At 37.0% G+C, this 15,930-nt stretch overlaps 2 protein-coding genes across 7 annotated transcripts in view; one reads left to right on the top strand and one right to left on the bottom strand.

The window, feature by feature from the left end:
* The window catches only part of LOC105093180 (contactin-4), an 813,469-nt gene that overhangs the window by 248,291 nt on the left and 549,248 nt on the right, over positions 1-15,930 (top strand). The window contains exon 1 of one of the 6 annotated variants that reach the window (XM_064496306.1): positions 8,799-10,953. The exons of the other annotated variants lie outside the window; for them this stretch is intronic. The gene's annotated coding sequence lies outside the window, so the exon portion shown is untranslated. Of the gene's footprint in view, positions 1-8,798; positions 10,954-15,930 lie in introns of those variants that run through there. 6 annotated transcript variants of the gene reach the window in all.
* On the bottom strand, positions 8,309-8,770 carry LOC105093181 (large ribosomal subunit protein eL29-like). Its single transcript, XM_064496307.1, has one exon. It carries the CDS (start codon positions 8,768-8,770, stop codon positions 8,309-8,311), a length of 462 nt encoding a protein of 153 aa, XP_064352377.1.

Genomic DNA, 15,930 nt, shown 5'->3' with positions numbered 1-15,930 from the left:
TATTGCTCAGAATAAACTGATTATCTTGCTGTTATCAGTGTGACCTACTGAAAGTCTAAGCATATCACTGTTTCCCTGAGTGAAACTATAGATCATACTGTTGTTAACAGGATAAATCCCAAATTCTTCACAATGATGTAGAAGAGATTCTATGAATTGTCCCTGTCTTCCTCTCCAGCCTTATCATCCTACTTTTAAAAAAAAATACTAATACCCAATCACTTACAACTCTCCAGTTAACCATACTTGTTCATAATTTTGTGTTTTGTTTATATTATTCTCCTTGCCCAGGACAACCTGTTAGCATCTTGAGGGCAGAATCTTCGTTCTTTTCACTCTCACTTCCTGAGTAATGTTCCTGGCATGTGCTGTGCGCTTGTGTGAGTTTCCTAGGGCTATTGTGACCGAAGCACCACACCATGAATGCTTAAACAACAGGAGTCTGTTCTCTCACAGTTGGGAGACCAGAATTCCAAAAGCAAGGTGTTGGCAGAACCGTGTCCTTTCTGAAGCCCCTGGGACACGACCCTTCCCTGCCTCTTCCTAGTTCTGGTAGCCCCAGCCATTCAGTGGGTGGTGGGAGCAGAGCTCCAATCTCTGCCTCCGTCTTCAGTAGACCAGATTCCCCCTGTGTCTGCCTGCCTGTCTGTCCTAACTCTCTTCTTCTTACAAGGGTGCTGCCCATAGTGGATGATGGCTCATCCTAATGACCTCTTCTTAACTTGATTATGTCTGCAAAGACCTTATTTCTAAATAGGTCGCATTCGCAGGCACCAGGGATTTAGAAGTGGACATCTCTTTTGGGGGGAGACACAATGCAACCAACAGCAATGCTCCATCAGTATTTTACACGTGGAACAAACACATGTGGGCTGAGCTACCGCTTCTGAGAAACCTCCTAACATTCAAAAGAGAGATATCACCCCACCTCCATGTCACAGTGATTACATGTTACTATAGGTGTCACATATTTATTCAGTGTCCTGTCACAACACACTTGTTCATATATTTGTGCCATTATATGACCACGAATTCCTCACGGAAGGGCCCTGATGTACTATTCATCTTCCTACCTCATTGCCCAGCATGGTCCCTGGAAGGGAAGAACAAATGTGTATTTAATTAAATCTCTGCTTTCTTCTTGACTGGATTGTTTTTCTTATTTTCCCCCAAATCACACTGCTGTCTGCTCAGCCTTTGTGCAGTGGCAGCAGAGTGGCCAGGTGGTAAGTTTGTAACATCGAAATGTACAATTCCTAGTTTTTTCTGTGAGACTATTTTACTGTGAGCACTTCAGACAGTAAAGAATGCTTTCACCATCTGGGGCCAGTTCATCTAACCAGCAAGATCCCAGAGTACTATATAATAGTTTGGTTTCTTGGAATTACTTTATTATTTGTGAAGTATGTTTACTTTACATTTAAAATATTTGTTGGAAAATATGTTTGCATTTTTAGCAATAATTTTTAGAAATGCTTCTGTAAGGGGGAACAGTAAATATTTTGAATGCTTGAAGCTAAAACATTTCTAAGGGGATGTATGAAAATTGCAACGATATTTCTGTTTGTAGCTGTTAGCTAAAGAAATTAATGGCGAAGGGCATATTTTCCTCTTTAGAAACAAAAAGGAAGCTTTTCTTATTATTTAAGGGGGTTATGACTAAAAGGCATGGATAGGGTAAAGATAAATTGATAATTCAAAAATTACTTTGGACATAGGAGGTAATTACCATAAGAAGTTGAGATCAGACATAGCTGCAACTGAGCGTTTCACTTAAAGACGACCTATTTACTGATGGCTGGTGAAGGAGGATACAACTTATGTAATAAACCCATAAGTATCTCCCTTTTGCTTTTGAAGTATAGCAAATCAATTTCTGGTGTACAGCACAATCCTTCAGTCATATAGGAACAAACATATATTCATTTTCATATTCTTTTTCACCACAGGTTATTGTAAGATACTGAATACAGTTCCCTGTGCTATACAGTATAAATTTGTTGTTATCTATCTTATGTATATTATAAGTCAGTATCTGCAAATCTAGAACTCCCACCTTTTGATTTTTCCCTGTCTTCTGGCTTTGCATCTTTATGTCAGGAAAGCTAGCTACAGGGGAGGAAATAGCATTTAGAGTTTTGAACTTGCTAACCTCACATTCTAAAGTGACTTCCAATGTTTGTTACTACGTTCTTTATAGTAAAAAAATAAATGTTCACTTCACATGTCATCTTGAATTATTCAGTCATAAAACCTATCCTTATATTAAATAAATATGAAGTTAAATGAACTAAATGTTTTTAGAATATGATTATTATCTTTAAAAATTACTTAGTTGTGACTCAGTCCATTATTTTGTTCTCTGTCTCTTAAAAAGTCTGTTGATAAACCAAGGGCTGTGGTTCTACTAGTCAGTGAAAGTAATGTCTTTACAGACTGCTTGCAAATCACTTTTAATATGCGTTAATCTGGAGTTATTTCTACTATTCTCAAGGCAAATCTTTATTAACAGTAAAGTGAAGGACATTTAAAAATAAAATTGGCATAGACCATTGATCCTACTGTGAATTTATTTTTTATCAAAGAAAATATAATTTCTGTGTTTTATTTTGACAACAATGTCAAAATAAATAAATAAATAAACTACCCTCTTGCATTTTAGTTGTTTTAGCACTAAAGGACTTTGACTACATTATTATATGATTAATAGGTAGAAGAAATATTTAAAGGACATATTTTAAAAATTATACAACTTAATTATAAGCAATATTAATTATCAGAAACCTAAAGGTAGCTAACTGGATGAATTTCACTTTCATTTCTATTTCCAATTTCTTATCCCAAAAGCCAATTTTCAGAGGTTTTCTTGAGTTGTTCTGCTGTTTTTTCCTGCAAGGTTTGTGGTACTAGTTTTAAGGGATACAGTTCCATTATTCTTCATTATTTCTTATGTTCCACCCATTATACCTGCAGTATGTGTCTCATCAGAAGATGGAAAACAAAGAGCTGGTCTTCCCAAGACCAAAGTGTGAACCAAATTTATTTTAAAATTGCACCATGTCATGCAAACTCTGGGGTTCTAGAAGAGTGCCATCATTTCTGAAAACATGGTTGAACGATAATTAGGGTCTATCCTTTTTGATTTCTGTGTAACAACTTAATTAAGTGTGGTATTAGGACTTTGGCAAAGGCTTTTATTCCAAATTTAGTCAGTAGAGCAAATTTTAAAATACAAGACATTAAACAATGCATGCTTTTGGAAACCAGTTAATTTGTCTTTTCTCTCTGCAAAAGGTACTTAAAATGATGACTTAAATGCTGGAAATATTTTTGATGAGTTATAGATATGTTTATTTAAACATTTCTAGGGATTAATCACATAATATACTACATACATATAGTTAATCTGTCTTTCATAATTGAATTTTCTAGATATAAAAATGAATAAAAAATTGAATAAAAAGAACTGTTTTCTCATGCAACCAGTGCAGTGACATTCTCAGTGGATGAAAAGCTTGGAGCCCAAAGATGAACCTATCCTGGCCTCTCCTCCCATCTCTTGCCACATTCAGCAATTCATTACCAAAAGCGAATTCTTGGCTTGCTCTCAGAATAAAATCCAAATTCCGTGCTATGGCCTGCATAGTCTTCACATGATTGGAAACCTGCCTAAACAGTCTGATTTAGTTTTTAGTTTTTATTGACGTGTTGTTGATTTCCAGTGTTAGTCTAAACAATCGGATTTTAACTCCTGCTTATTTCTGTCTGTTGAGTTTCAGTCAGTAAACACTTCCCCCTTGATAGACGGTCACGGGGCTGGAGCCTTCTCACTCTTTTGTTCACAGAGGAAATGTTTACCTCCTCTGAGAGACTTTGCCCCAGCTCTGCCCTAACTGTCCCTGTTCTAAAACCTAGAGCCTTAGTCTCATTTTCAGCTATGACTTACTGATACCAGAATTCATCTGTCGTTTGTTCATTCTTCCTCTCCTTCTTTCGCTATCTTTATCTTCCCTTTTTTTCCTCCCTCTTTCCTTTTTCATTTTTTTAATAGTCTACATCCCTTGATAAGATGTGCATTCTATAAGACAATGGGCCTTATCCGTTTCCTTGGTTGACATATTCCCTTTGCCCAGGAAGGGATAAATAGAAACTTTAAAGTGGAGAAATCTTTGGTTCACCATCTTAATCACATGATCAAAGTTAATGTGATCAGTAATCAAGTGATTCAGCATCATGTCCTTTAATATGTTACACTGAGGAGAATACAAAAAAAAAAAAGTCACAGAAGAGTCTAATTGTGAAGAAACATCAGACAAATCCAAATTATACAAAATAATTATCCATGCTATTCAAAATTTCAAGGACATGGAAAACAAAGAAATACTGAGGAATTAACTGTTCCATTTTAACTGAGACTAAAGAGATACATCAAGTGTATGGAGTATACGATCTAAGATTAGCTTTCGGTCTAAAAAATATTGGTACAATTAGGGAAATTTGGGTACGGTCTTTATGCTAGGTAATAGTACTATATAATTGTTAATTTCCAGATTTTGATAGTTTTATTGTGATTATGTAAGAGAATGTCCTTCCTTTTAAGAAATGTATAATAAATTATTTGGAGTTAAGTAATTGTTATGTCTGCAACTTGCTGTCAGTGGATCCAAGAAAAAAATGTGTGAATGTATTTGTAGTGTGACAGAGAGAAAGAGAATAGAAATGATAGATAAAATGTAGTAAAATTCTAAATTTTGACCAATCTTGAGGAATTTGAACACACAGTAATTCTTTATACTAATATTAAAACCATCTTTAAGTCTGAAATTATCAAACTTAAAAGAAAAATGCATCTAGCCAAAGTTTCTATCTCATTAGAGAACAAAATAATCATTAGAAAGCAATTTCAAATACTGATATGCCCTAATTAAAAACCTTAAGTATACTTAAGGAAACACATGTTCTACTTGTTTATAAACTTAACTGATGTGAAAACCTAAGATTTTTATTTATTTTACTGAATTTATTGTAGGTCAGCTAAAGACCTTATGGGTCATACTCTGAGAGAAACATGTGAATTAAATATTCTCCATGCAGTTAGTGATTTAGGAGTAACCTAAATGGATTCATAAATTTTATTTCCACCTAACTTTTTTGATGCAGATTAATATTTGTAGAATGAGAATAGTTTTACAAAAACATAATTCTAGACATAGAACTGAGACTTTATCAAGCCTCATTAATTTCTAAATTTATGTTTTATATATTCCTTGCACTGGGGAATTTTGCTCAGAGAGTTGCTAAACCTAAGCTTTCATTTGAATGCCTTTTAAATAACATAAACTCTGAAAAGGCATTTCCTTCTTCCAGAAGATACAGTGTTCTTTAAGTGCATTTTTTAGGTTATAAAATAAAAGTTGCAAAGCAGAATTCATAATGGTTATTATCTGGCTTAAAATTCTAATATCAGGTGTTCCTTGCAGGGTCTGAATGGCTGGACTATAATACAGGGGCCAGGTTTAGTTTGTAATGGCCTCAGTATTAACCTTCCCTGCCATACTACCTGTGGGCATCATGCTAACATGATAAAATGGCTAGTATCCCAAAAGTACCTTTGTTGATGGGGCTGGATACATTCCATATCTTCAAATATAATAACCAGCATGCAATCCAAAATTACTGAAGCAGAAAAGTGAAACAGAGTAGTACATAATAAGAGTGTGTTAGAGTCATTTAGTGTGTGCTTATTTTAAAAAATGCTTGTTTGACTCCTTGTTTCCTGATTAAATCCATGCTAGTCCCTTTTATGACCATTTTTACAATTGTATTATCTCAGCCCTACATGGCCAAGAGTCATTATCAAATTCAACAGATGAAGCTTTGACAAACCCTAAGAAAAATGGAAACACCATGTGTTATATGATGAACACAGAAAAATAACTAGCCAAAGTCACAGAGCAAGAGGGAAGCAAAACCAAGTACAAACTCAGCTTTCTAACTTCAGTTCCTGTTCCACACCTCAAAACTCTACCAGCATGGCTCCTCCAAAAACATATATGTCAGAGAAAATTGATCCTTACTTTGTTGGATATTATCATGCGTGAATGAAGGATGGAGCATAAAGGATGTTTACATGTGATGCCTTCACAGATACAGATAACTGGCTGCAGAACATTATATGTGTTGATCAGCTACATGATCCCAGTAAGGATTTTGAGCTTGGAACTGCTTCTCTCATAAACTGATAGTTGAGTATCAAATATAACTTCTGATCGTAAAAACTTCGGTAATTAGCTTTTTTATTGAGCTTGTGACTCATGAGGGCTCATTGTAAGAACTGGGATGACTCACCACTTCAGGAAAAGTGAAGTAAAACCCCTTATGTAGGTGTTCTCAGTCTGCTGGTCCAGTGGGTCAAGTATGGACAACAGCATTAAGTAGTTGGATTGAATTTTTATTCATCTTGATTCAATCAAGATGTTAGAGCCATTGTGGCAATTCTTATGGAGTTCAGAATAGAACTGAATCTCCTCCAAATTGCACCCTGCTAGTTATGCCCAGCCAAGAAAAATGTTGCTCCATGACCCCAGGTCAGGATGCTAAATTGAATTCTACCAGACTGTTTCTCAGCCTTCCCACATCCATTTGGTTACACTGTCAAGGGCCAAGTTAGTATCAAGGAAGTGAAAATAGTTGTCACTTTGTTCCCATGTGAGGATGCCTCTTCACAAAGTCCTTAATCAGCTCCATCCTGGTAGAGATGTGATGATTTGATAGAGACTTAGCTCCTTCTCTTTCTCCCTTTATCACTTCCAGTACCTCGTTTGGAAACTATGTACCTTCATGTTCTTCAAGTCCTAGTCATTAAGTATCTTGTGTTGCTTTACAACTTACTATGCCTGTTATCATCAGATTATAAATACATGCACAGTCTTCATGAGCTTGACTCTCTGTAGCCTTTCTTTCTGGAAATCTTGACTTACCCATTTGTTAGTTTACCAGGGCTGCTGTAACAAAGTACTACAAACTGGGTGGCTTAAAACAGGGAAATTTATAGACTCACGCTTCTCAAGTCTAGAAAGACTAGATCAAGGTGTTGGCAGGGTTGGCTGCTTCTGAGAGCTATGAGGGAACCTCTTCCATACCATTATTCTGCCTTCTGGTGGTTGGCTTGTCGTCATCGGAATTCTTGACTTGCAGATTCCTGCCTTCATTTTCACATTGACTTTTTTCACGCGTGTCTGTCTCCAAACTTCCCCTTTTATAAGGACACCAGTCATATTGGATTAAGGCCCACCCTAGTGACACTGTCTTAACTAATTATATCTGCAACAACTCTGTTTCCAAATAAGGTCACATTCTGAGATGCTAGGAGTTAGGACTTCAATAGATGAATTGGTTGGTAGAGGGGCACACTTCAACCTATAACATATGTTATCTTTCCACAAACTCTTGAGGGTCTCTTTCCTCCTGCCATTAGTGTATAGAAAATACTAAACAGACAGTCCTCTTGGAACAGTTTTTTCATAGAATTATATGGATTATATTCCTTTTTATTTTACTGTACTTACATAGGTAGAGGAAAATAGTTTATTTACTCTGTTAGCAAATACGTACTTAATAAAATAATCAAAACACTTACTTATATGGGTCTGATTACTGAGACTATATAAAGTACAATAATATTGAACATTTCAAATCACATTACCTTCTTTTTCTATGATCTTTGTGTAAACATAAACTATAAATAATTAAGTGTTACCATTATCATCGTTGAAGCTTGCAGATGATAAATTATATACCTGAAGAGATCAAATGAAATATAGAAAAGAATCACCATTAATCCACTAGCTCACTGAAAGGAAATAGTTATTAGTGCGAATAAAGATCACCTTTAGATTGGGTATAGGAGTCAAACTGTTACCATCTCCTTCCCATCGCTGCTCTGAATGAGTCTAGATAAGTCACATACCAATTGTCAGTTTTAATCCTCAAAACAACCCTAAAATAAAGCTATTTCTCTTACTTTACAAATAAGTAAAGCAAGAATCAAGAGACACGTTTTGGCCAGGGTTACCTATGGATGTCTTAAATACCAGTCTATCCTAGTCCAACCTCCTTTAGTAGAAGCTAAAGTTTTAGGTATGAAAGTTTTCAACAAGAGTGTCATTTAATCTACAAAGGAAATTTTTTTTTTGATCCTGCCTCAGGTTTATTTGTCTAAACAGCACAGGTAGACATGAGCCCCATGCAGACAGCAGCCCAGGGGTCACACTAGTCCTTATATCCTCACATCAGTAGATGAAAGCTTCTACTCTGGAGCCTTTCTGGGGGCCTGGGTGCCTTCGGGAGCCTGAACCTGAGCCTGAGCTGCAGCTGCGGCCTTGGTCTGAGCCTTGTCCTTAGCCTCTGGCCGACAGAGCCTGAGACCCTTGGCGATGCGGGCATGAGCATGTTTCCCGAGCTTGGGGTGAGCAATGTAGGCAAGTCGACTGAGCTTGCAGCTGTTGCCCTTTGGAATCTTGGGCTTGATCTCCTTGGGCTTTATGAGAGCCTTGATAGCCTCAGCACTTGCACTCATGGCCTTGGCGTTGTTGGCCTGCATCTTCTTCAGGCCCTTCTTGTTGTGCTTCTTGGCAAAGCGCATGTTCCTCAGGAACTTGGGGTCTACCCCCTTAAGATATTCGTATCGTTGTAATTGGGGTTTTTTGATGCCATTTCTGTGCCATTTTCGGGACTGGTTGTGTGTGGTGTGGTTCTTCGACTTGGCCATGCCTGCACCGGAGCTGGGAGATCCCAAATCGCCTGGGACCGCAAGAGAAAGAAGTAAAGGAAATTATTTTTAAATGTTGAGAATGAAACATCACCAAAAGGCGTAGCATCATCAAACCAGAATAAAAGAAGTAGTACAGAATGGGAAATAGGTCTTAGGGTTTCCATGTTAGCATGAGCCATTCCTGATCGTGGGGGCGGGGATGGCCTGGCTGAATGGAAACATAGTGTTTCATTAGATGTATTGTTTCAGAAACCATTGTGGCTTGGGCCTATGTGGAAGATCTCTTTTTGACCTACCACTAACTCAAAACCTGCTTCATTAACAATGAGTGAAGGTTGAGCCTTATGCCAATAAGCATATGAAAAAAGTATTCAACACCTTAAGCTATAGGAGAAATGAAAATTGAGACTATATGATATACCACTCTATACCCACTAAATGGCTAAAATGAAGGAGACTGACAGCAATATGTATTGGTGCTGGTGGGTAACAGCTAGCACTTTCATACATTATAGGTGTGGATGTGAAATGATGCAGTTCTTTTGGACTGTTTGAACAGTCTGACAGTTCCATAAAAAGTTAAAAAGTTAAAATGAATATACCCTGTGACCTAACAATTATGTTTATATGCAAGGAAATTAATCCAAGAGGACTGAAAGCATGTCTACAAAGAGCCTTGTCTTAGAATGTTCATAGGAACTGTATTTATAATCTCAAATAAAACTGGGAACAGCCTAGGTGTCCATCAACAGAAGAAGATACAAGCAAATGGTGGCATGTTCGTGCAGTGGAAAACTATTCAGCAATGAAAAGCAGTAACATGAATGAATCTCAAAACATAATGAATGAAAGATGCCAGACACAAAGAAATGTGTCCTGATTGTTTCCATTTGTATAGAACACCAGAATAGGCAATATAATCTCTCAGGAAAGGAGTCACTTCCTTTGAGGGCAGGATGTTGACTGAGAAAAAAGAACTTCTGGAGTGACGAAAATATCCTGTATCTTGGTAGGATGATGGATTGAACTTTAAACTCCAGATATGTACAGTTGAGTGTGTGTAAATTATTCCTTAATAAAAATATCCTTTTTAATTATTAAGCCTTAGAGATTATGGGCAGCCCAGGCATTGAAGAAACTGCTTTGTGTGAATGATGGTGCATGGCCATGTATTCATGAGGGAGTAAGCACAGAAAACACAGTCACACATAGGACATGCAGGGTGACTGTGTCTCTAGACGCTCTGTTTTCAGGTATGAGGGATGATGAGAAAGAGGATAGATTTGAACCTGACATGTTTTCTCAGAAATCCTGTTAAAGGCCGCTTTTTAGGAACGGCTGGTGAAATCTTCCCCTGTTTTGGGCCAAAATGCCCCTCGAATTGAATTTACTGCCTGCTCCCCCAACCTCCTGCATCCCTTACTTCTCCCGGGGCATCCTCACTAGCCAGATGCTCATTGAAAATGATATTTTTGTCTCTTTGAATTGGCTGTGCTCAGAGAGGTAGAACTCCCATGATGCCACAACAAACCCAGCTTGTGCAAAGACAGTACTAATTTTAAAAACTCAAGTGTTATGTCTGGGACTTTTTTTTTTTTTAACCTCTCCTAGAACTCTTCTCTGCTGTCACACATAAATCAGAGGATTATGAAAGAACTAGTCAAAGTGGCTGTTTCCTTCTAAGGCTGTAATTTGGCTCCATGAATTATTAATTATTAAACCGGTACAGCATCAGCTCCTCAGAACCCAGTATAAATGTGAAAGGCCCACCTTATCAGTTATAATCTAAGGAGCTGCAGTAATGTGACTCCTGCCATTTAGTGCTCTGTGGTATGTTAAAGGGAGTTGGAATATTCAACCCATGCAACTTTCTAAAATAAAATACAAAGCAAAGCAGAGAGTTTTTTCTTCTTTGCAAGTAGCTTTGAAAGTCAGTATAAGGAAGCAGATGTGGATTGCTTCAAGGGTTTTGATTATCGTGAAGGATGGCGTTGTTTCATAGATGCTGAAGCAAGTAACAGGACATGTAAAAGACTGTGGTTGAAGAAAACCATCTGAAAGTAGAGCTTTGGAACGTCTTGCATCTCTGCTGCTGCTAAGGAGGAAATAAATAATGCACCAAGGATTGAAGTTGTGCTAAAGATAAGTTCAGTATTTGTTGAAAGCAGACATCTGACCTAGTAAGTACATTATTTTTCATATACGAATTATAACTCTTCAAAGAAGCAAGAACTAAGAATGTATGATCCTTTTTGTTTTTTTTCTGGGATACTTAGCTTTAATACTTGATGAAGCCTCCCAGACTTCTTTGGTTCTCTCTTTAATATGTAATGTTGTTTCATTTTAAAACCTTATGTGGAAAATATATGAGCTTAAAGGCTGCTCTTTTTTGAGAACATAAGATTAGTCTCATTTTATGTGCAGTTTTTTTTAAGCAATTTCTGAATATTTCAGAAGCACGCTCTCTACGTATACACACAATGAGTCTATCTAATTCAGACAACAGCAGTCTTAACTTATAAATGCCACACTGCTCAACATTACAATTTATAGAAGGAAATTACACCAAAGCTCTGGTCTAGCCAATGATTTTGAATGGGTGTTTTTTATCAATATAAATTTTAGTAAGGTAGAAATGTATGTTGTGGTTAGCTATGCTAAAATAAATGTGTTACGTATGTTTCACTAGCTTAGCCCTTCTAGGAGATTATTTTAGAAATAATTATTTTGCTAAATCTCTGCAAACTTTCATATTATTAATAGGAATTTCAGTAGCTTTATTACTTTGAGTACACTGCAGTGACGCTAGTCCTATTTGACTTAAATTAAAACAGATTACAGTATTCAGAAAGAATTTTATGAGGTTAAATTTGGTGCAGGAAAACAGAGAGAAAATTCATTCTACAAAAATGGCTAAATGTGAAAATGACCTAGGAGATAAAAGCCCCTTGATTGCACTATTTCTTCTGTACGGCCAGTTATAACATAATGACAAGTTAACATTTTGCTTGAACCTATCTGATGTGAAAATGTTAAGAATAGAGATGATTTTCCTGGTTAGGCCAGAGAGGCCAGGTTGTGACATGCAGTACTTCAAAGATAAATAATAGTGTATCAAAAATTAGGAAATCTCCTGTAATTTTAAGTATGCTTGAATAATAACATACATTTCCAAAGGGTTTTTCTGAATGAAAGAGATTATGCCACGTAATTGTAGGACACATTAAAACAAACAAAAAAGACGTTTCCCCTTTAGGGTGAAATAATTCATTTTCTGTTTTAAATAAATTGTTTTGTGTATGCAAAACTAGGAGCAAACATGCATCCAAAAGACAATTAGATGGATTTATTTCATTGATAATATGGTGCTACGGATATGGTACCTATTTTAGACCCATTTCCACTCCTAGCCAACAGCTATCGTTTGAAAAAATTAATATTTTCTTGGTTTTATTTTCTCTGTGAGAGGTGAATCCAGTAAGCTGGCATTAAGGGTGGAAAATGTACAGATGTAGGTTTACTGCAGGTAGGTTTAGTAAGATTGGATTGTGAGACTGGGCTTTGGTTCAGTATTAAAAGTCTCTTTATAACCAAAGCATTTCTGAGATCCAGTTCCTGGTCCATCACTGTTGGCAGCGTATTACCAAAACTCAAGAGTTCCCTGAAACTCTTGGAAATGACCATAGATCACAGATGATGGGCTCATTTTCCGTTCTGTTTTGCCAACCCAGTATGACTCCTTCCATTCTGTTGCATGAAGATCTGGATTGTATATTTGGACTTTGAGTGAATCTGTAGAATGTAAGAATCAGGCATTTTCAGAAGTTGGTTTGTTAGATGAATGTTAAATTTTAAACCAATGAAAGATGGTAAGTTAGAAATCTGTAACAATTTAGGAACAGAACAACATTTTGGAAAAAAGTAATATGCAGGGCTTGACTTAGATGTTCTATTAAGAAAGGGCCATTGAAGGTAGGGAATAAAAAGGTATCCCTTTGGTTGGAGACCCTTCTGTTCTTGCTCAGTATGTATGTTTTTCTAGGATTCCTTTCTACTCTGAATTGCTCTTGCCCTGGGTTAGTCTCTAGGGTTAGTCCCTAGATTTCTCGTCATTGGCCATGTAAGCCAGGATCAGCATTTTAAGTTTGCTCTCTTGCTGCGCCCTGTCTGGTGTCTTCTTTAAGTCTTTTTTTTTTTTTTTTAAACTCATGTAAGGTTTAAGGCATTGTCACTTCTGTGACCATAGTTTCAAGACTGTGCTCATGTAGTGGATTTTTTTTTTTTCATGATGAATATCTTAGGATCCATCCGTGATTTCAGATTGGAGTGGAATAGAGTTGTTTTTTGAAAATAAGCTATGCTGCTTCATTACATAAACTCCCTGAGCCTGTTTTCCCTGTTTGGAAATGAACATGTTAATACTGCCTGTCTCATTAGATTGTTGAGAGAATCAAATGAGAGAATACACAATGATACTTAGTTTTTGCCTTGCATATAGTAACTGTTCAATAAATTTATGACTGCATTCACCTATTACATCAGGACGCTTTTCCAAAAAATCCTTTCAGTTATTTCTAGTTTTGGGTAATAATGGATTTGGCCTGGTATACAGATTCTCAGTACACTAACTATGAATCTTATTTAAACATGTATTTATTTTTAATGAAGAGTAAAAACCAAATGGTTTCTGTCATTTCCAGCTCACCGCATAATCAGGCTGTGGTTGGAATCTACTTGTAAAGAGTAACCTCCCCATTTTTCTTCAAATAAAATCAATAGATGTGAGTGATTGTATTAGTTATGAAATATATCAAGGAGAAATGTAACTGTGTACATCATGTAATATAATCTAATGTGGGCAGACAAACTGAGAATAATGATGGGTTTGGGTTTTCCCAGGAAGGATTTATGTAACTAACTTTTCTATAGGTTGAAAGTTAGTCCTTTTAGGATTTCCAGGTTTTCTGCCTTCAGTAAAGTAGCACCTTTTCTCCTTCAAGACCTCTCTTCTTTATACAACTTTCCTGATAAATACCACCATGTTATTTTATTTGAAACATTTCTACTGTAACAAAATCAGAAACTTGTTCCTGTATTATTTTGAAAATTTCCCCATTGTTCATACTATCTTTTTTTTTTTCTTAAACCATATTACAAGGTTTTGGAATCACATGTTTACCATGGAACCTTCCCTTGTCACTTGGTGTGTGATTGTGTTTCTGTAGATAAGTAGGGAAGTAAGTAACAGAGCTCAGCTTCTAAATGCTAGTTCCATGAATCAAATGGAGAATTATAAAATGTAGATGTAGTAACAATTTAATGTTTCCAGATTATTAATAAAAATTAATATTTTCTACATGACTATATCAGAATGATGGTGCAAGAATCATGCCTATTATCATTTTAAAAATGAAATATTTGGTGACTAAATTTTGTGCCTCTAAGCAAAGAAACGAACTTTGTGATGGCTTTTATTCCCAGTGTTCCAATGAATACTCAGAATTAGTTTGGATTATACTGTTCATAACAGGAGAGACACTATGCTCCAACGTTCAGTTTCTAACTGAATATCTATGCCACCCCCCTCTTTCCCTCCCCTGGTTTAAAATGATCCTCTTTGAGGAGAATTCTTATGGGATTCTTACAGGGTAAGGGTTAGTGTGTGGAGAAACTAGCATAGAACTTGGTACATGATAAGTAGTCATTTTAATTTTTGCTTCTCTTTCTAACTGTAAAGTATATGCCAAATATTGAGAGAAAATCGACCTCGCTATTCCCACTCTCATCAGCCTGTATGTAGGTTTATTCTCCAGATTTGCCAAAATCACAATCAAGAATTGTTTCTTAGTAGGTTTTGGGGAGTCAGTTACACGATTCGGATCTCATAACTTGAGATTAGAAATGGAGAACCTCAGAGATCATGTGGCTCATTACTTGAATATGGGATAGCTCCCAAAAGGCCTCCCACGGTCATAGAGCTTGTTAGTAGTGGGACCAGATGGAGAAATCAGGTCTCCTGACTCCTTGTGTGCTGTCCTGTTTAGTGCACCATGTTTCGTCTGAGTCAGGTCGATAAACTGCTCCCTGCTGACACTGGGAAACCGGTCAGGTATCTGTGGGCAATGTAGCACAGTGGCTGTTTTGGACTGTCACCCCAGAAGTTAAGATAACAAAAGCCAGCCTCCACCTGGATCTGCTTGCATGTGTAAATTATTTCACAACTTAGAACTTCTTCTTTTTTTTTTTTTCCTGTAAAATAATAGGTTTCTGATCTTGTTTTTTGCTGGTCTTCTCAAGTGGGATGAGGGATGGAGACAATTTGAGTAATTCAAGGGGAGGAAAGCAAACGAGAAAAAGAATTATTTTGTTCTTATTCAGAATGAACTGTACGCCTAGTTTGATGTTTCCTTCAGGGATTCCAAATTGCTTCTCGAGCTAGTAATAGTTTGCTCTTCAGATAGGCTGTGGACTTTGTAGAGGTTAAAACTTTCACCACACAAGGGTAGCTGTTGGTTCACCACAGTGCCTTGAAAGGCACACTTGAACCAGAAACTCAAGGATTGAATATTTTAATCCTGCAGAAGCAATTTTGTTCACTGGCAAAACGGTACCTGGATTTTGAGTATTTCTCAGGGGAGTTTGGCTGGGAATGTAAAATGTGTTAGGGCTCCTCTTGGGGCAGAGAACAGCTGCTGGAAGGTAATCTGATAAAAGAGAAATGGACGAAGACGGGTCCGTGACACCTGCCCTGCTGGAACTGTGCTTGAGCCGCTCCAGCAGTTTTGGTTTGACAGACTGATCAAGACAACAGGCTTGTGGGAATGGCCTGGCTAGGACAGCTGTGACCTTCCTTCAGGGTTCTGCTCCCTACTCCACCTTGCAGCCAAATAAAATGGGACTTCATCCTGTCCTAAAAATACAGTGTCAGGGCTGAGCTTACTGACCATTTCTGTTGGATAGTTTCTCCCATCTGAATTTAGGAGTAAGTGTGAGGATTTGAGACAAATGAAAATTGCCCAAATAGCATGGAGAAAGGAGGTGTGGATTCAAACTTTCAAGTTTCATTTTCAGGCTTCCTCCAGCATCTCTTTGATTTTAAGTAAGCCTCTCTAACTATCTTATATCCACTAGTTTCTTTTAAAATAGAGCAGTAACAA

Source organism: Camelus dromedarius, chromosome 17, assembly GCF_036321535.1.
Source record: "Camelus dromedarius isolate mCamDro1 chromosome 17, mCamDro1.pat, whole genome shotgun sequence".
In the NCBI taxonomy this organism is placed as follows: Eukaryota; Metazoa; Chordata; class Mammalia; order Artiodactyla; family Camelidae; genus Camelus; species Camelus dromedarius.
This window is presented reverse-complemented; position numbering and strand designations above follow the sequence as displayed.